This window comes from Mesocricetus auratus, unplaced genomic scaffold (genome assembly GCF_017639785.1).
Source record: "Mesocricetus auratus isolate SY011 unplaced genomic scaffold, BCM_Maur_2.0 Super-Scaffold_100010, whole genome shotgun sequence".
Taxonomy (NCBI): Eukaryota; Metazoa; Chordata; class Mammalia; order Rodentia; family Cricetidae; genus Mesocricetus; species Mesocricetus auratus.
This window is the reverse complement of record NW_024429194.1, coordinates 72,802,149-72,827,674: the sequence shown is the minus strand read 5'-3', so window position 1 is coordinate 72,827,674 and position 25,526 is coordinate 72,802,149. Positions and strand designations below refer to the sequence as shown.

The 25,526-nt window shown below is 41.1% G+C and overlaps 1 protein-coding gene across 1 annotated transcript in view; it reads left to right on the top strand.

Moving 5' to 3' along the window:
• The window catches only part of Pdzrn4 (PDZ domain containing ring finger 4), a 344,244-nt gene that overhangs the window by 254,334 nt on the left and 64,384 nt on the right, over positions 1–25,526 (top strand). Inside the window, exons 4-5 of the mRNA XM_005067131.4 lie at positions 15,237–15,493; positions 18,050–18,152. Of these exons, the coding sequence (XP_005067188.1) occupies positions 15,237–15,493; positions 18,050–18,152 (360 nt within the window). The remainder of the gene's footprint in view (positions 1–15,236; positions 15,494–18,049; positions 18,153–25,526) is intronic.

Here is a 25,526-nt window from a genome sequence, read left to right as displayed (position 1 = left end):
GTCTTGCTGGTGTAGAGACCCTAGTCTCTGGTGGTGACACATTGGTTTTTCTGTTGTTGGGTTTGTTTTTATATTGTCTTCTTCCCATCCCTTCTTCCAGTGGGTGCAGGCGGAGTCTCTCCCTCTCCTGGTAGGTACTTGTCCAAGGTTCCCTTCCGGTGGTTTCAAGCGGGTCCAATATTCTTATGGCTCTCCTCTTCCCGGGGGTGGAGGCAGGACTTGTAGGGGGTCTTCCCAGTCTCTGGGTGGGCTGGACCGCTGGGATGGGATTCCTGTTGCACAGTCCCCAGGCCTCAGGTGGCTCTGAATAGGGCACTAGAAGTCAGGCTGGAAACAGGCCCAAGCTTTCCTTGTGCAATGAGTGGAGAAAGGGACTATCAAGCTGGCAGTCTCTGGGGTGGGCTGGACCCCTCCAGGATGGGATCTCCAGTACACAGGTCCCAGGCCTCCAGTGGCTCCAAGTAGGGCACCAGAAGGCAGGCCTGAAAACAGGCCCTTGCCTACTTCGTTCTGAGGGCTGCGAAAGGGACTAGGACACTGGCAATCTCCAGTCCTCAAGTGACTCTGAGCATGTCCTGTTCATTTGTTTTTTGTTGTTTTGTTATTTGACAGAGTCACTGTGTAACCCAGTTGGACTCAAACTCAGAATCTTCCTTATTCTTCAGTTTCTGAAGTGCTGACACTGCAAGTTGTGCCACTATGGCAGGTCAATGGGGGCTACTGACATTGGGCAGAGTTTTGGATAGAACCACAAGGCAGGAATAATTAAGCGGGAGATTTTTTTCTATTATTTTATTTTATTTTATTTTCCAGTTTAAATTTAGATAAGAAACAAGGTTGCTTCACAAGTCAGTTCCAGGTCCCTCTCCCTTTCCCTCCCCCAACCCCCCCGTTATACCCTCATTCCCCCAGGGAGGGTGAGGCCCTCCATGGGGGTGTCCATAGTCTGTCATTTCATATAGGGCAGGGCCTAGACCCTTCCCCAAGAGTTCAGGGTGAGAGTGCACCTCACATTGTTCTATGGGAGTCCAAAGTCCGTGTGTATACTTGGGATGGGTACTGATCTGCTGCCCAAGGCTCAATAGAGTACCTAGGCCTCCTCACTGACACGCAGATTCAGGGGGTCTTGATCAGTCCCATGCTGGATTCCCAGGCTAATGCCTGGGATTCAAGAGTTAACCTTTGTCTGGTCAGCTGTTTCTGGGGGTTAAACCAGCCCAGTCTTAATCCCTTTGATCATCAGTCCTCCCTCTCTGTTACTGGCTTTCTTGAGTTCAGCTCAGTACTTAACCGAGGGAGTCTGCCTCTTCTTCGATCAGCCACTAAATGAAGTTTCTGTTTCCCAGACTCTCTGGCCATAGGATTGTAGGCTGGCACTCCCCAGATCTATGTCTAAAATCCATATATGAGAGAGTACATGCCATGTTTCTCTTTTTGTGACTGGGTTACCTCACTCAGGATGGTTTCTTCTAGTGTCATCCATTTGCCTGTGAATCTCAGGATTCCATTGTTTTTTTTCTGCTGAATAGTACTCCATTGTGTAAATGTACCACATTTTCTCTATCCACTCTTTGGTTGAGGGACATCTAGGTTGCTTCCAAGTTCTGGCTATTACAAATAAAGCTGCTATGAACATAGTGGAACAGACATCTTTGTTGTATGAATGGGCATCTTTTGGATATATGCCTAAGAGTGGAGTTGCTGGGTCTTGTGGTAGGTTTATTCCCATTTTTCTGAGGAATCTCCATACTGATTTCCAAAGTGGCTGAACCAGTTGGCACTCCCACCAGCAATGGAGGAGTGTCCCCCTTTACCACATCCTCTCCAGCATAAATTGTCATTGGTGTTTTTGATTTTAGCCATTCTGACAGGAGTGAGATGGTATCTGAGAGTTGTTTTGATTTGCATTTCCCGGATGGCTAAGGATGTTGAGCACTTTCTCAAGTGTCTCTCAGCCATTTTAGACTCCTCTATTGAAAACTCTCTATTTAGTTCTGCAGCCCACTTTTTAATTGGGTCCTTTGATGTTTTGGAGACTTGCTTCTTGAGTTCTTTGTAAATTTTGGAGATCAACCCTCTGTCAGATGTGGGATTAGTGAATATTTTTCCCATTCTGTGGGCTGCCTTTTTGTCTTGCTGACTGTGTCCTTTGCCTTACAGAAGCTTCTCAGTTTCAGTAGGTCCCATTTATTAATTGTTGATCTCACTGTCTGTGCTACTGGTGTTATGTTCAGGAAGCTGTCTCCTGTACCAATTCGTTCAAGGGTACCACTCACTTTCTCTTCTAAGAGGTTCAGTGTGGCTGGATTTATGTTGAGGTCTTTGATCCATTTGGACTTAAGTTTTGTGCATGGCGATAAACATGGATCGATCCGCATTCTTCTACATGCCAGTCTCCAGTTATGCCAGCACCATTTGTTGAAGATGCTTTCTTTATTCCATTGTATATTTTTAGCTTCTTTGTCAAAGATCAGATGTTCATACGTGTGTGTGTGTGTTAATACCCGGGTTTTCAATTCGATTCCATTGGTCTACCTGTCTATTTTTGTGCCAATACCAAGCTGTTTTCAGGACTATAGCTCTATAATAGAGCTTGAGGTCAGGGATGGTGATGCCTCCGGACGTTGCCTTGTTGAACAGGGTTGTTTTGGCTATCCTGGGTCTTTTTTTCCATACAAAATTGATTATTGTTCTTTCAAGGTCTGTGAAGAATTGTGCTGGGATTTTAATGGGGATTGCATTGAATCTGTAGATTGCTTTTGGCAGGATTGCCATTTTTACTACATTGATCCTACCTATCCAAGAGCATGGGAGATCTTTCCATTTTCTGAGGGCTTCTTTAATTTCTTTCTTTAAAGATTCAAAGTTCTTACGATACAGGTCTTTCACTTGTTTGGTTAGCGTTACCCCAAGGTATTTTATGTTGTTTGTGGCAATTGTAAAGGGTGATGTTTCTCTGATTTCTCTTTCAGCCCTTTTATCATCTGTATATAGTAGGGCTACTGATTTTCTTGAGTTGATCTTGTAGCCTGCCACTTTGCTGAAGGTGTTAATCAGCTGTAAGAGTTCCCTGGTAGAGTTCTTTGGGTCATTGATGTAAACTATCATATCGTCTGCAAACAGTGAAAGTTTGACCTCTTCCTTCCCAATTTGTATCCCCTTGATCCCCCTTTGTTGTCGTATGGCAATAGCTAGAACTTCAAGTACCATGTTGAAAAGGAATGGAGAGAGTGGACAGCCTTGTTTTGTTCCTGATTTTAAAGGAATTGCGTTGAGTTTCTGTCCATTTAGTTTGATGTTGGCTGTTGGTTTATTGTATATAGCTTTTATTATGTTTAAGTATGTCCCTGTTATCCCAGATCTCTCCAAGACCTTTATCACGAAGGGGTGTTGGATTTTGTCAAAGGCTTTTTCAGCATCTAGTGAGATGATCATGTGATTTTTGTTTTTCAGCTTGTTTATATGGTGGATTACGTTGATGGATTTTCGTATGTTGAACCATCCCTGCATCCCTGGGATGAAACCTACTTGATCGTGGTGAATGATTGTTTTGATGTGTTCTTGGATCCGATTTGCCAGTATTTTATTGAGTATTTTTGCATCAATGTTCATGAGGGATATTGGTCTGAAGTTCTCTTTCTTAGTTGTATCTTTGTGTGGCTTGGGGATCAAGGTTATTGAAGCCTCATAGAAAGAGTTTGGCAAAGACCCTTCTGCTTCTATTGTGTGGAACACTTTGAGAAGAATTGGTATAAGCTGTTCTTTGAATTTCTGGTAGAATTCTGCACTGAGGCCATCTGGACCTGGACTTTTTTTGGTTGGGAGACTTTTGATGACTGCTTCTATTTCCATAGGGGTTATATAAGCGGGAGATTTAATGTAGGAAAAAACGAAGAGATGTTGGCAAATGAGGGAAAAATTCTGGGGACAAGCAATAAAGAGAAGCCTATCTGATTATTAATTTATAAAGGATAGTTGTACATATTTATGGGTTATAATGTGGTGTTTTAGTATTTATTGCACTGTGGAAAAATGAATTAATCTAGTTAACATATTGGTTGTGGAATGCATTTGGTTTTATGTAGTGAGTTCTTTCAGTATCTACTTACAACTTAGGAATGTGCAATCCATTTTTATCATGTGTTCCATATTATCTGACAGACTTGGAGAAGGTGATAGGAATAGGGAGATGCTTAGACAAAAGTCTTTTTTTTTTTGGTCTGTAGACCTGGAAAGGGATGTGAGCAAAATCATACCAAGAACTGGCAACCTGAAAGCCACACAGGAAAAAGAATGTCTCCTCATCATTGGTGAGCTAGCCACATGTAGGAAGAGGGATGCTTGCGGAGGCCACATATAGGACTCATAATGTGTTAAATCCCAAAAGTGACTGCATCGAGTTTGGCAACTAGATAAGAAAAGGACAGAAGAAACAATTGATTCTAACATAAGGCAAAGAAAAAAAAACAGAGGAAAACACGATTGTGAAAGGCGAGGCTCAGAGGGGTCTTGTCAGCATGCTTATAAATTAATTCATGAACAGTTTTGAGAAGATCACAACGGATTCTTTACATGTGAAAATGAAAGCAAAAGGTGATCATTGGCTATATCTAAGAAATTCTGTCAGAGTGAACTCTGGTTAGATTATGGAGCAGCACACTGGACCATTATTGTGATGTTGTGACATCCCCCCCATTCCATTGAGACCAGGTCTTACTAGGTAGCATAAGCCAAACTAAAACCTGCAACCTTCCTGCTTCAGCCTCCTGAATCATAGTTCTTTGAGAGTCTTTCTGAATTGTTGGAAGTTTTCAATAGAATTATATATATCATTTATTTTAGCCTACTCTGTTTTGTTATGTTGTTGCTTTAAGGTGTCTGTCTTAGTGTTCTATTGCTATGAAGAGACATCATGACCATGGCAACTCTTACCAAGGAAAACATTTAATTGGAGCTGGTTTACAGTATCAGAGATTTAGTCCATTCTTGTCAGGGCAGGAAGCATGGTGGCACACTGGCAGACGTGGTGCTAGAGAAGGAGCTGAGAGTTTTCCATTAGAATCTGAAGCAGCATGAAGAAGAAAGAGCCATTCAATCTGACTTGGACTTCTGGAACCCCAAAGCCCATCCCCAGTGACTTACTTCCTCGAACAAGGCCAAACCAACTCCAAAAATTCATGTCTCTTAATCCCTGGCAAGTGGTGCTATTCCCTAATGACTAAACATTCAAACATACGAGCCTGTGGGGGCCTTTCTTATTCAAACCACCACAACGCCATACAAAACACTCTGCAAGAAAGAATCCAAAAACGTCACAAGTTATAACTTAAGCAATGGTCTCTATTGGAGTAGCAAACAAGTCCAGAGCATGCAGCATGCACGCAAACATACACGAGACCAGCAACTGTTGACAGAGAGTCTGCAGTCAGCATGCCATTTTTCTTTTCTGCACAAAAGACCCCAAATCAGTGGACAGAACAGCAGGTTGCAATGTCTGGAATTTGCATTATCTGGGTCAACCATGCGCCTACAACCTGGGAGTTTCCTAGCTCCAGGGAATCTGTGGCACACTCATACACAAGACAATGAATCCACTCCCCCTTATTGTCCAGACAAGAAGAAAGAAGCTTCAGCCCCACTTCTGAGTGATCCTGCTCATTTTGTGACATGGATATTTCCTCCAAAAGCCAACCACTGGACTGTCTGAGGAGGACACTGAACACAACAGATATGGAGATCAATGCAGTCTATGTTTTTACATACTAGTTATATGAGTAATGAATATACACCTACCCAGCACCAACTGTTGTGCTCACTGATAACATTTTTTAGTTTTAAAAAATCCAATTTAATTTTAGTCACTCAAGAGGTTGTTTCCATAATTTTAAATGTATTTAACAAAAGCTCTTGCTATGTACCTGTAACTCACAATTCTTTCTCAGTCTCCAGAGTATTGGGTACAGGTGTGTGCAATGCAAGCACATACAGCCTTCCTTCTATGACTTCATACATTATGTTCCCTGATTCCTTTTACTTTTACTGTGCTTTACATCATATGTGGCACTCAACTTTCATAAGAGGAGTCTTCATGGAATCAGCATACTAAAGTTTAGAAAAGGGGGGAAGGTACATGCTGAAATTATTTCAAACTAATTTGAAAATTATGTCATAGTATTTTAATGAAGAGGTTTAGAGTTATTTTGAATTATTTTGATACCAACCATTTTAATAGAAATTGAAGTATCACTTCCAATTTCTGTGACATGTCACTACAGCATGATTTGTAGCATCTCTCCAGTTAGCAAGTAGAGACTTTATTTAATTGTTAAAAATAGGTACTTTCACTTTTGAGTCTTAGGCAAAATTAATGAGCTCCAGTTAGGAGCAAATGTAGAAGGTACTGTAAGCTTACCAGGTGAAGCACCATGTCCAAACAGAATTATAACACTCTAGTCATTTATATTTTCAATTTGAAATTGGATCATAGCTTTACATGATCCTTGGTATCTATACTTCCCTTATTAAGTTTTTTTTTTAATTTTTGAGACAGGGCCTCTCTATGTAACCCTGTCTGTCTTGGAACATGTTATGTATACCAGGTGTTTCTCAAACTTACAGAGAGCCACCTGCCTCTGCCTTCCAAGTGCTGGCATCAAACACTTTGCTACCACATGCAGCTTGTTAAGTATTCTTATATTTATTCTCTTGTAAGATATAGATGCTTAGAAACCTTTGTTTTCCTTAAGAGGCATGGAGGACTCAAAACTCTCATCAGTCCCAGATAGCTAATTCTAGAACGGGCTACTCACTGGTGGTTTCTTTGAACTAAAAAGTAGGGAGCCAGCTGTGTTCCTGGGTATGCAAGAGAATTGTCTATGTGGGTGGATGTGGAGGAAAAATCAGAGGAGCAACTTGTATCCAAATGGAGACAACTGGCCCCTGGGAAGTGTCATGTAAGTGACCGGTTTTTGCAGTGCACCCGAAATGGTAGGTGATGATTAAACAGCAGCTTTGTGAAATGTTACCATAATATAGTTCATATATGAAAAGCTGCCTTCTTTCCTTAAACTCACAGGTTGCTGTGGATTAATTAGTCCATCTGCCACAACAAATGAATTCACACATCCTTTGCACAGGCTGCTAGAAAGTGAATTTTTATGCACTTAAGATTGAGCCACCAATATAATGAAAAAACTTTAAAATATGACATATTTTCATACATCTAAATATGTATGTATGTTTATTACAAGCCATCTTAGAACTATTTCTCAATGTAGAACTGACTGAGGGAAGAACTTCATGTGATCAGACATTAGCACCCTATCACATGTGTTCATTGGGTAATCAGAATATACACTTGATTCAGTTAAGAATATTCACTTGCATCCAGCCTCCAATTTAGTTTTCCTGAGCATATCCCCCCACACTATTTAGTATGCATGAGCATAGCCCCATGCTGGTATCTAGTCCTCCTGTGGATAATCCTCTGTCATTATTTAAGCTGCATGTGCATTCCCTCATCCAACTAGCTAGTCTGCCTGAGGATAACCCACTCCACTATTTCATATGCATGAAGATAGAGCTCCATGCTTCTATTTGTTCTGGAACTTTATGCTTGGCATCTCTCCCTCCTCTTCTTTGCCTTGGCCTTTCTGGTACCTTACTTTTTTATAATGTGTAGGCTTTCCCACTTACCTTGAATCAAGTGGTTTATATACCTTTTCAGGTCACAGTCCTCACTCTGAGATGGCCAGCCTGTTATCCAATGTCAACTACACCAATGCTGGCAATTGTTCTGTAATTGAAATGAAATTACATCTTTGAAATAGAACTGTAGTATGCTAGAGATATCCTTATCAAACTTCTAGCTATTATAGTGACAGATGCAATTGTATAATTTGCTTTATGGGACTTGATTTCTCACTCACTCTATCTCAAATTCTTTCACAGAATCCTATTTTCTACAGCATGTTTGAATCAAACTGTAACCCCTCGTGAAACCCCTCTGCATGAAGACTGAGCTCTGACCTGTGACTTGGCTTATTTTAAAATCACACCTTTCCATCGGTTTTGCTTCCATGCCTCTCTGTCCCTGTTCATCTTCCCCAAAATCAACTTTCCTATTTCTAGCAATGGAAGATGACCATGTTTATACTATGTGTCATGGTTAACATTATACTCAAGTAGGTACCTTTGATAGATGGCTTCTCTACCTCCTGTTCTAAATTACACAACAAATAAGCACTGTGCATTGTCCATACAAAATCATATTTAAGACTGAACCATAGACGGATATGAAAAGAAAGGGGGACGAGGATACAGCAATGATGTTTCAAAATCATAAGGGCAGGATCCATGAAACACCAAACGCCCTTACTTTAAAAACTGCCTTATAACTAATTTATTATTATTATTATTAATTAACTTTATTAATTTTCTGCACAATTTAATCAGAGTTAATCTTAGGTATTCCCCAAATATTGTTCCTCCTAGTGCTACCTGCAGATAACTGAGCAAAGCAACTGCCAGATAAATCCTAATTAATCTATTCTTTCTTCTGTTGTGAAAGCCGTAATTTATAAAATGGTGACCTTTTGGAAGGCTAACAATATGTTGATGAACTTCAAGTGAAGTGAAAAAAAATGTGTTTAGTGTTGGTAGTCTTTGCATTTTCTAGAGCTCACATGGGGCATCAGAGCCTTTAAAGGTCAGAGACCTCCTTACTTTGAGAGATATTAAATGGCTTATGAAAATAGAGGTCAGCCATATGGTAAGTGACAGAAAAGAACACTATCCAACAGGGAAGTAAGAGATTTGAGATTACATTGACTGTCCTTTTGAAAGATTATATTGGACTGTTCTTAGAGCAAAGAATTAAATTTGCATATAAATGCCACAGTTGTGAATGAATAGGTGTATAGGTCATAGAATAAACAGCAAACGGTCTTACTGTATAAATGTTAATATTGGCATACATTTTATGTTGCCATGAGAACTAGTGGGTATTTTTACATCCTAAAATACTTTTCAGTACATTTTACATTTCTGAAGATTTTATTATTCAGACTAAAATTGTCAAAGTTAACCTTAGCACATAGGTACACATGGAATGGTTATGGAAAAAACTCGTTTTAATATTATATTTAATTTTTAGAGAGTTTTATACATGTGTAAGGTGTTCTCCCCATCACATCGACACCCAGTTTGCCACCATACAACTTCCCTGGAATCCCCATAACATACCCCTTTTGCAACTTCATGCCTTCTTTCTTGTTTTTAACTCACTGAGTCCATGTGCAAACATGTAAGGCTTCATCCACTAGAGCACTGGAAGCCTATCTGTGACTACACTCCCAAAGAAAACTGACTCTCCCTTCCCAACAGTCAGGGACTGCCAGCAGCTTCTTAGCTAGGGGTGTACCTCCTGAACCCCTCCTCTCTCCATGCTGGAACGGTGATTGACTTGACCTTGCAAAATTCCTATGCTGGTAACCAACCACAGATACTTAAGTTTGTGAATGCAATGGCCACATCTTATCCAGAGGAAAGACAGCATTTTGCATGGCTCCTTTCCTCTCCAAGCTCTGACATTCTTCATGTCCCTTCTTCTGAGATGTTTCAGGAGCCTTGGAATGGGATTGGCATTCATAGCTAAGCACTCATAGGCATTTATTCTCAGAACTTTGAGAAGTTATGTGTCTCTGTATTAAGTAGTGCTCACTGTAAAAAGAAGCCTCTCTAAGAAGATTGAGAACAGCCCAGGTCTGTGGGTCCAAAAATATGTAGATGGAAGTTTGACAACCATAGCCATTCAGCAGTATAATAGTATGTTTCTTCCCAGGGCCTATGACCTCCTCATCCATCGACTTCAGGTTTACAGTTTTACAGTTTCATACATAAATTCTCTCCTAAGGAGCAGGCTTCAAATTCAGTCAGATGGTATTTGATTAGCCCCATACCATTCATGCCTTTATTGCACATTTTTACTAGAAGGTCAGTATTGTGTCATGTGATGTCTACCTGTGGGCAAGACCACTGATGTTTTTTCTTTCCCAAGTGAATGTCACACTTCTGCAGGCCAAAAGACTACATCAGATCCTATGAAACTGGAGTTACAGTTGATTATGATCTGCCATGTGGGTGCTAGGAACTGAACCTGGATCCTTTGTGGGAACTTTGAGGTAGGAGGTGATGCAGAGTCTATGGAGGAGTGCTACTTACTGGCTTGTTCAGACTGCTTTCTTATATATGCTAGGACCACCTACCTGGGGGTGGCACCACCCAAAATGGAATGAGCCCTCACATATTAATCACTAAGAAAATACACATAGATTTGCCTATAGCCTCACATGATGGATGCTTTTACTTCAGATTCTATCTTCTCATGTGACTCTAGACTGTGTCATTTACCAAAACCTAGCCAGCACAATGTATTTTAGTATTTCTTTCTGGCTGATTTCAAGAATCTATTTTTGTTCTGTTTTAGGCATCATATCATATAATGGTAGAAGATAATGTTTTGGTCTTTCTTGTTTCCTAATGTCTCCTATATTTGGATTGGTACCTCTTTTCTTCACTCTGGGATATTTCTGTTATGATTCTTTTGAAAATGTTTCCTATGCCTTTAGAACAAGATTACACTTGTATGTCTAATAAACTCAGGTTTGTGCCTTTCAGAGTGTTACAGTGTTACTTGACTGGAATGCTCACTGATGCCTTACTATCATTATCTCTTTGTCCTCATTAGACCACATGTTCAAGCTCCAATATTTTGTCCTCTAATGTATTCAATGAATGAGATTTTGGAGATCCTTTTTTATCTTATTTTACATACCAACTACAGTTTCCCCTTCCTTCTGTCCTCCAGTTCCCTCCCCCACTCCCCTCCCCCATCCACTTCTCCTAAGTCTACATTCAGAAGGAGTAAGGTCTCACTTGGGAATCAATAAAGCATGGCACTTCAAGTTGAGGCAGGACCAAGCTCTTCCCCACTGTATCAAGGCTAAACAAGGCATCCATCATAGGGAGTAGTTTCCAGAGAGGCAGCTCAAGCATCATGAAAAGGTCCAGGTCCCGCTGCTAGGGACTCCACAAAAGATCAAGCTACACAACTGTCACACAGATGGAGAGGGCCTATGTCAGTCCCATGTTGGCTCCCTAGCTGTCCAGTGTCTCTGAGCTCCCATAGGATTAAGTCAGTTCTCTCTGTGGACTTTCCCATCATAATCTTGCCCTCCTTGCTCATATAATCCCCCTCTTTTCTACTGGACTCCCAGAGCTCAGCCCAATGCTTGGCTGTGGATCTCTGCATTTGCTTCCACCAGATACTGGATGAAAGTTCTATGGTAACAATTAGGGTAGTCACCAATCCGATTACAGGGGAAGGCCAGTTCAGGCACCCTCTCCGCTATTGGTAGGAGTCTTAGCTGGGGTCATCCTTGTGGATTCCTGAGAGTTTCCTGGCACCTGGCTTCTGCCTAAACCCATAATGCCCCCTCTATCAAGATATCTTTTTCATTACTCTCCACCTCTATTCCACGCTAAGTAGACCATCCTGATCCCTCATGTTCCCATCCTCCACCTCAAGTTTACCCAGGACATCTCAACTATTTCCTCTTCACAGTGAGATCCATGTGTCTCTCTTAGGGTACTTCTTGTTACCTAGCATCTCTGGGGCTGGTTACATCTAATATCCACTTATGAGTGAGTACATACTGTATTTGTCTTTCTGGCTTTCACTTAGAATGTTTTTATTTCTAGTTCCATTCATTAGTCTATTTTAATTTGACTCATTGTGATTTTTATTGCCAGCATTTCAAACTTAATTTTTCTCCAGTACTTCTGTATTTTTGTTGGATTCCTCTTTCATATCATTCCTATTCTGCCTTATTTCATTAAGCTCTTTGATTATTTCTTTGAACAAACTTACAATATTTATTTTGAGTTCTCTGGGTTTTCATATAACTCATACTAAAAGTATTGTGTTACTTTTAGGGGGAAGGATTATACATTTTATTATTTCATTGCTTGGTTTAGTTTTATCAGCTACATTTATTTCAGTTGAAGTATTTGCAACTGTCAAATAATACTTAGATGTAGTAGAGTTGAATGCATTGTTCAGAAAATAATTCCTTAGCTCAGGAGCCCAGGGTGTTTGGTGCAATCTATGGACTACTCCCTAAGTACAATATTAACTGATTCCAGGTGACATCACTACTATTCAAATATCATACTAGCCAATTAATAACAATGGCTCTTTTGACTTCAATAACGTTTAGAAGATAAATAACCAGTGATAATATGAAGTATATTCAGATTTCAGTTAATAAGATTAAGAGTATGAGAGAGTAGTGTGTGTAAGGATAAGAGTTAAGTCATAGATCAACTTTGTACAGTAGCAAGGAGGGGAAAGTTGGGATACTGTTTCGGAAAGTGACAAAGGGGAAGGATATGAGGATTATAGAACAACAGCAAAGAAAGATATAGCAATTGGAGGGTATGAGATTGCCTAAAAAGTGCACTACAGAAGGCCTCATAGTGAACTAGGCAGAGAAACACAGACAGTGGTCACAAAACCCCAAGGAATATTAAGACAAGAACAAAACCATCATGACACATGCACTCAAGAGTGGAACTTAAGCAGAAAATATAAGAAATAAAGAGAAGATTGCATGCTGGTAGAGCAGTGCTGAATGAAGGGTGAGGTGCTCAGATCCCCCTGCCTCTGGCAGGCTCTATGTGGTAGTGGGGCACCTGGCCTCTACCGTGGTTGCTTCTAGTTCTACAGATCCGGTGTGCATGAGGAACAGCACTTCATTCCCCACTGTACTGCTCTCTCCCCGGGACAGCTTTCTAGGCGGGTTGGTGTGACACCCACTGGAGAAGGCTTCCCGCAGAGCTCTGGTTCTCAGCCTTCCTGCCTGTTCCTCTGCAGAGATGTCCACTAGCTTCAACCAGCCATTTATAGACATTGTCTCTTTGAAGATCAAGAGCTCAGTGTGTTTTAAATTGTTGTTTTCTGTCACGAGTTTCAGCAGCAAGGTTCCTAGTCTGCCACCTTATCTGGCACAGTCCACAGTCTGTGGAAACTCAATTTTTAAAGTCATTTTTGCTTTGAAGGTCACTGAAACAAATATGAATACTGAACATAAAATTAGGTTAACACATAGGCAAGACATCAAGCCACCTCAGGGAAAAACTAGATTAATGGCATTGTCTGTCTGCAGCTTGCTGACAGACACACTTTATGCACCAGTAGACTCTAATGTGTGACTGAGGCAAGCCTGACCACACATTTGTCCTTTCCTTAGACAGTGCTTGAAACTTCTTTCAAGAGGCTCGGTACTTCACCCTGTCACTGTCCGGTAGAGGTTGTTTTTGTTGCAAGGCCCTCATAAAGGTAACGCAGCAACATAGTTTCAGGAGAGGGTAAGTAGGTAGGGATATACTGGGAGTTCTTTCAGAGAGAGAGAAAGAGTTCACTGAACTTAAGGATAAAAGACAGAAATGAGTCGGCAGTTCTCACCTCTGTTCAGATCTTTAAAGCTTCTCATTGCCGATTGCTCCTCCTCATAATCTGAAACTCGAGAATACTGACCATACTGGGATACCTGGAGGATGGCAATGTCCTCCTGAATTCTAGCCTCTGTTTATGTTTACCTATCCACAGGGAGATAGTGGTGGCTCTGGCCCTGGGGCACAGTCATCCAGGACAAGCTCAAGGGATGATTTCTGTGTACTTAGGTATTCAGTGTGCACCCATCTTATATGCCCAAGTCAAACACTCCAAGGTGCTATCAGTGAAATCTTAGGGTCCTTTTCCAAGTTCAGTACACAGAGACAATAGTCAGAATGTGAATGTGCAGGTTAGTGAACGTGTGCATATCACTAAATGCCAATGAGATCTCCATCTGAATCTCCCCTAGTGATCCAACAATGGAACTGGGAACGATTTTCCTTGTGTGGAAACTTAATTGCTCATTTTTTGAAGGCACATTAACTCTTTCAGGGTCCATTGAACAAATTAGCTATCCTAGGTCATTAAACTTGTCTCTCTATGGCATGACGCTTTCACTGTATCATTTACCAGTTGCCCCACACTTCTTCTGAGCAGACACACTTTATCTACTCATGGAGAGAGAATGTGTTCATCTGATTGTCAGCAATTGTTCCACAGCCAACATGGCTTCCTTTCCTTGTTAGACACTCAGGGCAGTTATCACTGCTTCACCAACAAACCAGTGGCTTAAATAGATGCTTAGGAATGACACTATGTAGGATGTTCGGGACAGTATTACGCTACTAAATATCTCTTTATGTTTGCAAAAGCCACAGTTAATTGATTTCACATAATTCTGCATTCTCCAAGGGCAATAGTTGGACACCATTTAAGAGCAGTTGGGAAAGAACTATGTAGAAAGTTTGGGTTCTACAAACACCAGGAGGCATCAGTGGCCCTTAGAAGACAGGTGAAGGAGAGTGCCACAAATTGCAAATGGTCTGTCACAGTTGTCAGACTATATGGGAGAAGGGATGAGAACTTCACCCATCTTTTATGTCTGCAGCTACCTTGAAGAGTTAGGTGCCAAAATGGGTGAGGATCCTGAAGGGGTATGGCATCTTCTCTCAAAGGCATTTAGAATAGTGTTCTTTTCAAGTATGTCTGAATCATCTGGGATCTTACCACAATGCTAACTCTGACTCAGCAGGTCTGGGGTAGATTCAGAGGCTCTGCACGTTCCCAATCTTTTCAGTGATGTTGATGCTACTGGATGATGGGTCATGCTGACGTGTGACACATGTATTCAATAACGTGGTCTTGAATAAAGATGAATATAAGAAAATTGAACAATGTCCTGGAAAAGTAAATTTCAGATGGATCTTTAGTTAAATACTAAAAATGTCACAAAAGATTGATATTTTTTAAGTGTTGTGTACATACATATGCAGTGTTTCTACATAGTTAAAAGATTTTGACTGACATTTTCTGATACAGTGTTAAACCATTAAAACTTCATTAATAATTCTAATGGTGTTTTATTAACCAACTAGGTATAGTTCATAAAATTGTAAAAGTGTTTCTTTTCTTAATTTGTTGATTCCTTATGTTGGCAGATAGTTCACCAAATGTCAATGTCTGATTAAATACTCCTCCAAACAATTCATATATGTGCTGGTCAGTCTGTCCTGGAAGCTTTCTGTTCTTTAAGTCACACACTGTCCTTGTGTCTTCACAGGTCAATGGCAAGGATCTGTCAAAGGCCACCCATGAAGAGGCAGTGGAAGCCTTTCGAACAGCCAAGGAGCCCATCGTGGTGCAGGTGTTAAGGCGGACTCCCCTCAGCAGACCGACCTACGGCATGGTCCCAGAAGTCCAGCTCATGAACGCCAGCACACAGACAGACATCACGTTTGAACACATCATGGCCCTGGCAAAGCTGAGACCCCTCACCCCTCCTGTGCCAGACACATGTCCATTCCTGCTTTCAGACAGGTATCTACCTCCCTTTCTCTCCTATCTCCTAAAGCCCTGCTGGTTGGCCATTCACCACTTAGAGCAGGTGTTAGAACGAGTCCACCACCACAGAAGTTGACAGCTCCAGGGACAGGCTCCCAGCTCAGACGGGTCGCCCCACCGTGTGTGCTGTCCATTAGTTCTTCCTGGCCACACTCTGCACTCTGGAACCACACTTTCCAAGGCACATTGAAAAACCTGGCTCTCCTTCGCCAGCCTTCCTCTCTCTACCCTCCAAGGCTCAGAGTACCAGTCAGGGAAATAACTCTTCTAGCCCAAGCTGCCAAAAGAGTCTCATTAAGACTCAGGTGAAAGTGACTTGCTGGCACCATACTTTCCTCTGAGTCACCTCTCTCTCCCTTGCTTTTCCTTCCTTTACAAAGGAATCTAAGAAAGTGACTTAATTCAACAACAATTCTCCAAAGAAACCAATTACCAGATACGTTGAGATGCAAACAAAGGGCCCTAGTTTTCACAGAGTAAACACAACAGCAGCAATTAAAGGAATTTCCCTCCCAATCTTACAAGTTTAAAGGCTGGTGTTTTATTTAAATGATGTCACCTGTCTGGTTTTTTGCCCCACACATTTTGTTCTCTGTGTTAACCGATTTTCACACATTGTCCAGAGTTTGCTTCCTAAGAGTAACGGTCCCTTCAGGCTGCATTTTCACTGCTCTGTCTATCCCAGCTTCTATTTTGTAAAATACCCATGTTATTGTGCCCAGTCCTAGCCTATTAGTTACTTCCATTGCCTGTTTCAGTTAGTCACAGGTACACAATGGGCTCGCCTGGGAACCCTAAGAAACAGAAGAAGATCACCAGTCTTGCCTCTAGCCAATTAATTAAGAAATTTTGGAGTGGACTTGAACAACAACAATTTTTCAAACATTCCTCAAGGCAATTCTAATGTGCCAGCAAGTTTTTGAAACTACCTCTTGAGACTTCAGCTTGCAAGAGGGCATAGGCTGTGTTGTATTTGTGTGTCTGGTTTTATTCTACCACTACACAATCAGATAACTCTTGTATTAGGCATAGTACCAGGTACAAAAAAAAGAGCTATAAAGCCACTAATCCCTAGTATTTTTATATTCTGTAGAGGGAATGAACAGTAAGTAAACAAACAAGTGAAATTTATGAATACATCCTGACACACAGTAGCCTTGCAGAAAGTTACCTTTCATTGTCTAGCTATAACATGTTTTAGGTAATAGTCCAAGTGTTTTACATGACTACCTCATTGAGTCCTCATAGCAGCCTTGGGACAGAATGAGTATATTATTACCATCCCGATGTTGCAGATGAGGAGACTCATGTGAAGGTGCTTGGCCAAAATCACATTATCAAGGAGATCCAGAGTCTGGCTTCTGCCCTGGGTGCAGACTGGCATTCCTTAAGTGGTGTGGAGAAATGCTTGTCCTGCATCCTGCAGCTATTGGTTCAGCCGCAGCATCTCTGTCCTCACTGCATGACGCCACAGTGTCCATATTTCCCTTTTAATTATTTCCTTATACTAAAATTGCCACTCTGCTGCTTTCCCCATTGAATAGGGAAGAATTAGATTTTGTACATGAGCAGGTTTCCAGTCCTTGGCACAGAGCCTGGCATCTGGAAGGCACTAGGGAAATGTTTGTGAAATGACTAAGGTCTCACTTATGGGGGTGTTCCCTTCTTATGAGCTGAGGGGCAAAAGGAACACATCAATGCCCCAGACAAAGAGCTGTCACCGACTCCTTGTTTTCTGAGAAAAGGGAATGAATCTACCCAGGAAACAAGCAGCCAGGATTCTGCCTTGTACTGCTTTTGCTAGGTGGTCTCACATCTTAGCTTTAGTAGCCCAGCATCCATAGTCGTAATAAAAGATGCAGGTGAGAATTTAATCTGACTTTGTAAGAGGACATTGATATAGGCCTCACCATGGTAGACAACAGAGAGCTAGTCTATGATAGTTAGGGTTAGGGTTAATTGAACTTACTGGACAATGTCCACAATGGCAGAGAGCTGTCACCAGGAATGTTTTTACTATCTGTGTGCATGTCATTTATAAAAGGGGAGGGTTGGTTCATGAGAGAAAACAGTAGGACAGAGTCTTGAGAAGCAGACAGCAATGTGGGTATATTTTATGGTCTGAAAAACATGTGCTTTTGAAAATGCCAGTGAACGCCAGTTTGGACCTGGGATCTTCACATATTTGGTTGCAAATGTAAATGTAACATGCTTATGCAGCTATTGTCACACTCAGTGGAATGGAAGCAAGGCAGAGAATCCATGAAGCACCGTGGACCATGAGGAAATTGACATTGGTGTCATTGCAAAAATGGATCTAGGACCCAGAGCCTTCCCCTTAGCCTTCAGAAATAGGGCAGTGAGGGGCTTTACCAATAAGGAAAAAGAAAAGCAAGTTGAAGGCAGAATCTTTTTAATCACAAACATATCTTGCTCCAAAGCTGAAAAGGCTAAGGTGAGATTCTTAACTCTATTTTAATCATAAGAGTAGTCATTGTGATCCATGGCTGCCTTCTGCTGCGTTTCCCACAGCTGCCATTCTCTCCATGCAATGGGGCACGGATTTTATGAAGATAATGAGTGTGTTTCCAGCCCGCCGGCTGATGCAGACAGAGCAGAAGACTTCGAATATGAGGTGAGACCATTTCCTTTCATGTTTCCTCCTGAAGTTATGGTTGAAGGGTTTTGCATAACAAAGAAATTCATTTAGTCTCAGAAATAGCATGTCTACTGTATGCCTAGAATAAGGTCTTTGGCATTGTTTGGCATTAGTTATTTATCTGTAATATTTTCAGTTTATTGCAAAATATTTGTGCAGTAGTATCAGCTTGAAAACTATTTCCTTACAACTTTATTGCTTTGTGTGAGTGTGTGTGTTTGTGTGTGTATGTATGTACATATTTGTGTGTGTGTGTGTGATTGCATGGCAACTACATTTACCCTTTTTAACATAAGTGAATTTCTGTAGTTTAGAAAGGAAATTGTTGTTTTCCTTGTATTAATTAGTTAACTATATTTAATTTAACTATATTCTCTTTCTCAAACCTATTTTCTCTGTATTGTGATTCAGGTGTGAACTGAAAAGAGCGGTTTTGTGACTGTTTTAGGAATAGAGACAGACTGTTTAGCAGTGGTTATACTATTAAACAGTGTTCACATGGAGTATTAGGCAGTCCATGTGCAGTCTGTGAGACACTTCACAAAGCCCATCTAATGATTATTTAAAACTTTTCATAAAAGCTAGAGAGTTTCTCCTGGTATTTCTTCACTTCTGCAGTCCAAGTCTTGGATTTAGTGTACTTTGACATTTGGAAATGCAGTAGATTGAAGAGGAGAAGATGCTGGCAAACAGGCAAAGCACCCACGATTATCTGCCCTTTAATACCTCAGATGATGTCATACAAGTTCATCCAAGTGTTCTTTCCATCTTACAAGCAGGAAATCCTGAAATCTCTTCCCTTAGGAGGATCTGAAATCAAATAAAGCCAACTCAGTGAAGCTCACCTAAAGCAAACAAACGTTTATTTGAAATCTTCCCTCTGCAAAAGTCATCAGTGGTGGTTATGGAAGTCATTATCTCCCTGCACCTGGGGTTCTGAATGATGTGCACTGACACCTAGTATCTGACTTTTGTCATTGTTGTTTGTGTTAAATTTTTAATCTCCTGCTGTTCCTTAAAAATGATTTTAGAAACTTGTTCACATATAGGCACGCACTAACTAAGACACCCATTACATTTTATATAATCATGAAAAAAATGACAGCATTGAGTCACCTATTCAAATAATTTAGCATAAATAGTTTCTCAGTTCATCTATATTGAGTTTAAGAGTTGGAATCAGCTACATGACTTCACCTTTTTATTGTCTGTATCTTATAGTATTATTAAATAAGAACAGTGTTTTGGGTATGCCCAGGAGAAAGATAAGCATGTTAACAGCAAAGAGTCTTTTAATTAGTCAATAAGTCATTGAAATACCATAACGCAGACAGTTATGAGGCCTACTGGGGCTGAACCACACCCTCATTTTAGTCAATATCTATCTTTAGTAGATGCCACCATCAAGACAGTGACAATGTTACACATTCAGACAAGCTCTCTATAGCCTGTAATCTCAACTAATCACACCACCATTGTCATTAATTTGCTATCAACTGTGATTTTTGGTACCAAAGGTACCTTTCTGAATGATTGAACTAATGAATGTCCTTATGCCTGGTGGTGGTGGTAGTACACATCTTTAATCCCAGCACATGGGAGGCAGAAGTTGGTAGATCTCTGGTTTCAAGGCCATCCTGGTCTACATAGTGAGTTACAGGATAGCCTGGGCTACACATAGAAACCCTGTCTCGAAAAAGACAAAACAAAAACAAAGAATGTTCTCATGCATTTAAATAAGGAAGTGAAACATTACACATGCACATGAGAACATCATACACCGTTACAGATCAGGGAAGAGACACAGGCAAATGCCTGAAGGATGTCACCCAATTTACCAGAAAACAATTTTTCTACCCAGAACTCTTCAGTTTGCTATGGTAACACACAAGAGAGGCACACAGCAGCCCTTGTGGCACATCAGGCTGGATTACAAAGACTAGTCCATCCACTGCCGTCCACAGAATCTGTCCTGAACACAGCTTGCAATGAGGAGATCTAGAAATGCTAGCCCTGTATTCATCTTTCATGCAGTTACTGCTGGACCAGAGAGCTGATGCAGGGGCAAGGGGAGGGGGTGTTTCTGTGACTAGCTGAGATGAACTAGATTTCTCTGGAGTTTCATCATCTGAGAGTGAGATGGATAAGACCACCAGGATTCAGCAGCATTTGCCAAGTTCAGGAGACAGATCCTGTGGTCCCAGAGAAGGTTCCAGCTCAGAACAAGAGTGTTCTTTGTTCTCTTTCTAAATAGGCATCCGCCAAAGAAGCGCGAAGTCCCCCCCCACACACACACACTTGCATGTACTTTCACACCTTCGTTGCGTCAAGGGACTGAGCACAGCTAAGTGTAAGCGTGGTGATGCTCCTGTCCTCCTGTCCCCGTGTAGCTTAATTTCTAGGGAAGAGATGTGGGCAAGGACCACATGAACCTACTTTCTAGTGAAGGATGGCAGGGGTAGTGGAGAACAGTAAGAGTGGGTCACTAAGGAGGAAAAATCATGTGATTGGGACAAATTGTTCCTACATTATACATAGTGGTTAGGGAATTCCTTTCTCATGAGATATTCCAGGGAAATGAGAGATGGAGCCACGTGGAAGGAACTTTCCAGAAAGACAGAAATGCAAGTCAAATGCCCAAGCGGACTTGTATTAACTGCTTTTATATTGACATGATAAAATATCAAAACCAAGGTGACTTAGGGAAGGCAGGGCTTGTTTAAGCTTGTCAAATCAGAGGGATAAGAGCCCATTGCATGACGGTGGAGTGGCCGGAGCAAACACTGAGATCTCACATTCTAAATTGTAGGCTGGAAGCTGACAGACAGGGTGGCCCGGGAATGGCACTCTCAAAGCCAGCCCCCAGTAACACACTTCCTCCAGCAAGGGTGCAAATCCTAAGCCTCCCAACACAGTGGTAACAACTGGAGACCAGGCTTTTCAATTCCCAAACCAAGACTATAGGGAACATTTCTCACTCAAACCACCCAGGACTTACAGGAGGGAGCTTGAGAAACAGAAAGAAACAAAAAGGCCATTGCTCCAGCTGAAGGCTATACTTCGGGAGGAGGTGAAGCACAGCAAGAAGGTTCTATCTGGAGGGGCCTAGGCCTTTCATTCTGAGATGGAGTTGCTAGAGCAGAGCAGGGCCTTTGTGCTGACCCCTGCAAGAGCAGTCTGGAAGTGGGGTGGCCATGGCATGGGAGGCCAGTTGAAAGGGAGAGGTGGGGCTTGTACCTGGGTAGTGCTAGAGACTGGTCAGGGCACAGTTTTTAAGGATAACACAAAGCAGAATTGAAGCAGTGTCTATGTATCTGTGTACCCACATCTTACATGGGAGCTGTCTAACAATTTGCAATGTAGTACTTTTTTTTCTCGTGCCTTAAAAAATACAAGATAGGATGAAACCTATAGAAACATAGCCCACTGGCATCACTTGAAGTGATCATAATAGACTCACTCTTTAAAAGCAGCATTTGGGTTCAGGTTCTACATATTGCATTTTGTGCTTGCTCAAATGCAGACCATGCAAGTATTTAGTCATGTTTTTACCGACTGACTTATTACTGACTCAGACCCAGAGCTGACTATGTCTCTTCTAAGTACATACAGAGATTTTGTACTTGAATTATTGATCCATTAGAACAGAATTTGTCTACCTATTTTACAAACACATACACATAAATATATAATATTTTAAACATGCAGATCATTAAAATTGATAGATGACCAGCATCCCTTAGAGCCAAGATAGACAGTGACTGTTTCTTTGGGGATGTTATAGACCATGTGTGTCAACATTATGGGGGCTCTGGTGTGTTAGGGATCTCTATGAAACTTTAATGACACCCACACCTCACCATGACCTATCGCTACTTTCCCCAAGAAAAATATTTGGCTGGGTTTAAAATTTCCCCACTGTACTTTGGAATGTCTCAGAGGACAAGTCTACATCAAAAGATTTGCAGCTTGAAATTTATTCTCTATAAAAAATGATGGCACATAATCTTTAATTAAAAAAGATATATGATTTTAATTTTATTTTTTGAGGCGGGAAGAAAAAGTACCGAATTTAAACATTGTACCTATCTTAAGAGTTAGGGTGCTTCCTGACAGAGCACCACAGAGGACGAGGCTTCTCTATTTTCACTGTTCATTTTTTCCCCCTTAGAGCTAGCCAAGGTTGAAATGAATCATAAATAGCCCCTAGCAAGTCAGAAGCAGGTCTCAAATCCAACCTCCACCAGAAATAATTTAAAGGAAAAGCCTCCAAGAAATATACCGCTCTCCATCTAACTCCTAATAAAGACATGTTTGCCTCTGCCTCCTGCAAGGAGGAAGCTGGGTTTTGTTGTTCTTTTGTTGTGTTTTGGTTTTGTGGGATTTGTCTTTAAATCTCTAAAGACAAGGTTTGTGAAAGAGTAAGAAATGGCTAAAATTTTAATAATACAACACATCTCATTGCAATATGAGGGAAAATTTAATCAACATTTTAGGACCTTCAGGTGCTTATAATTTAACTATGCTAATTGAAACTACATATACCCTACACATGCAAGATCAATGAGAAGCAACATACACACATCTGAATTAAGTCCTGTGCCTGTGACCATTATAAAATGGAAGGGGAATTTTGAAAGGAGAGGTCAAATGTCTCTGTACATGTTAACTGAAAGGTGACTCTAGTCAGTGTCTAAAACTAAGAATAAGCATTTAGAATATTATTGTTCACTTAGCGATAGTTATACAAAGCAAAAGGAAATGTTTACACTGGTTGTCATTTTGCAAGATGCCATTCTTGGTGCTGGATATATGGAGAATGATTGTGAGAGTATTAAATATTACTTATGAAGAATATAGAATTTTCTTAAACACTCACACACACACCCCAGGATTATCATTTACTGGATACTAGTTGTGCTTCTCGACAGCATCATGATTTGCACAGTTGCCTCAAAGAATAATCTCCCCAGCATACTGTGTAGAGCACTAAGGGCTTGTCTAGATGAAAACACAATTTCATCTGTCTCATAGTGGGGCCTCAGTAAATGTTAAATATTTGGTGATGGAATAAATGTGGATGCTGAAGGCCCTTAGCTGTCTGTATGGACCAGCTTCTGAGGAGTTTAGAGCCCTTCCCCTCCTCTGTCTGTATTGAGGGAATTTAAAGGAAATTGGGCCACCAGGAAGTGACAGGAGTATTCTCTCCCTTCCCAGCAGGTGTTTGTTCTTTGGGTCATTTTTTTTGACAGTAGTATCAGTTCTGATACAGTATTTCTAAGGAGGGAAGAAAAAATGATGTAAAATAAAAATACAGTTAAAATATAGCTGATATATATTAACTATCATTATATAAAGTTATAAATCTCCTACTTGGTATAAATTTCAAAAGTTTTCTATGTGTATGAGTGAATCATTGAACACTTATGTAACATATGTGGGGTTCCGTGTGCACACAAGTGTGTGCACCTGCATGCAGAAGCCTGAAGTCGGCCTTAGGAGTCGTTGGTTACTCTCTATTATTTGAGGCAAGGTCTCTCATTTGAGCTCAAAGCTTGTAATATAGCTAGAGCTTGTCTGGCTCCAGGCATCCCCTATCTCCACCTTCCTTGTGCTGGGATTATAGATGGCCATCTGACATGTCCTTTAACCTACCACTGTCTCTCCTTCATCACCTCTGCATGAATGTGCTCATTCTAGGCGAACAAAAGGGTGAAACCAACCATGGGCTAGAGCCTGTGCAGGAGCCTGACGGTAACCGAAAGGTTCTGATGGCCAGGACATCCTATCCGCCAGCTTGAAAGCCAGTGGTGAAAGGAGTTGATTTAGATGTGAAGTACCATGGATCAAGAGACCATAGGAAGGTTTTCTGTGTGTTCTAGTAGATCGGGAGCAGAAAGAAAACAGGGTAGAAAGCATGGAGAGTTCAATATTCAGAACTGGGAGGTTGTATGCTGCCAGCCTTTCTTTCCACCTGTCAGTCAGTCACCTTTCACAGCCATGGAAGAAATATCCAAGATAATTTTAAACCACTGACTACACAGTCAGAAAAATCAACGTATAGAAAAATATCCCCTTAATAAGAGTCAGGCTATGGAAATTTTTTATTTTAACCCTGATATAGATGAAGCATGAAAATGTTTTTTATCACTAGGACATTAAATGTAATATGTTAGTGTGGCCATACGGAGTTGGCTCATTTGGAGACCTGTTAGTGGTCTTTCACACCCATCGTTTTCTTAATTATGTCAGGTCAAATCTTGAAGGCCAGTCCAGTGACTTGTCATATATTGGAATTTGTACTTCCAGGCTGTATGACACATTTGTCCTTCCTACAACTGTACTTCCTTGCCCTAGACATTCTGTCTTTAGGAAGGCTCTAGTCTCAGATGGTGAGTCCTTTGACTCTGCAATCATTGGGAAAGTTGTCAGACCAAATATAATTTATATGTACACGTGTACTTCTGCTAGACTGTTGGCTATTCACCATATTGACCAAATAACCAGAATTTCCTTCGAATCTACCTTGTACAGAACAATCTGTGAACACTGTCATGATCTTGCCTCTCTAGTCATGAGGAACCAGACTCCTCATGCCAGCAGAACTCAGAGGAAGGTGTGGATTTTCCATAATTCATGTCTTTGCTTGTGGAATTCTTCATCCCTAGACTCCCCTTCTCATAAGTCTCTTCTATTGATCGAATTCATAAGCAAGCATCATCCCCTCAAAAGTGGCCCACAATCTCCTCCTCACTTAGAAATCCATCTCTCCTACCTGAGCTCTGGCTCCTCATTCTGTATTCAGGTTCTGCTCTTGATTATTTTTTCTGCCCTAGTTCCAGCCATATGCACTTAGTTTTTGGTCTGTTGTTTTGTGAGACAGGGTCTCAGTCTAGCTAATGGTGGCCTCAAATTCCTAATTCTCCTACTTCAACCCTTTGAGAGCTACAATTACAGACACACATCACATATTTTGTATTTTGTCTTGAGAGAACTTCTGGTGATTGTATTTAATATTAATTTGTTTTATTTTATGTTACATGTGTGTGTACCTGAGTGTATGTCTGTGCACCACTGTAGGCTTTAACGGACACTGTAACAATACGCGACACACAATTACTGACAGTAACGCTAAGTATTTTATGTAGAAATTTACTCACAAGATACCAAACCCAGAGGAGCAGTTTTCAGTTAGCTGCCGGACCGGAAGCCGATCTTCAGGAAAAGAGAGCGAGACTTCCTGTGCGCTGTCTTTTATGCCTTCCCCCGTAACGCCCCTAGCCATGCCCAAAAGTGGGCCTGGCTAGTGACGTAGTTCCGCCTACGTAAGTATACGTCTTTACGTCCAGC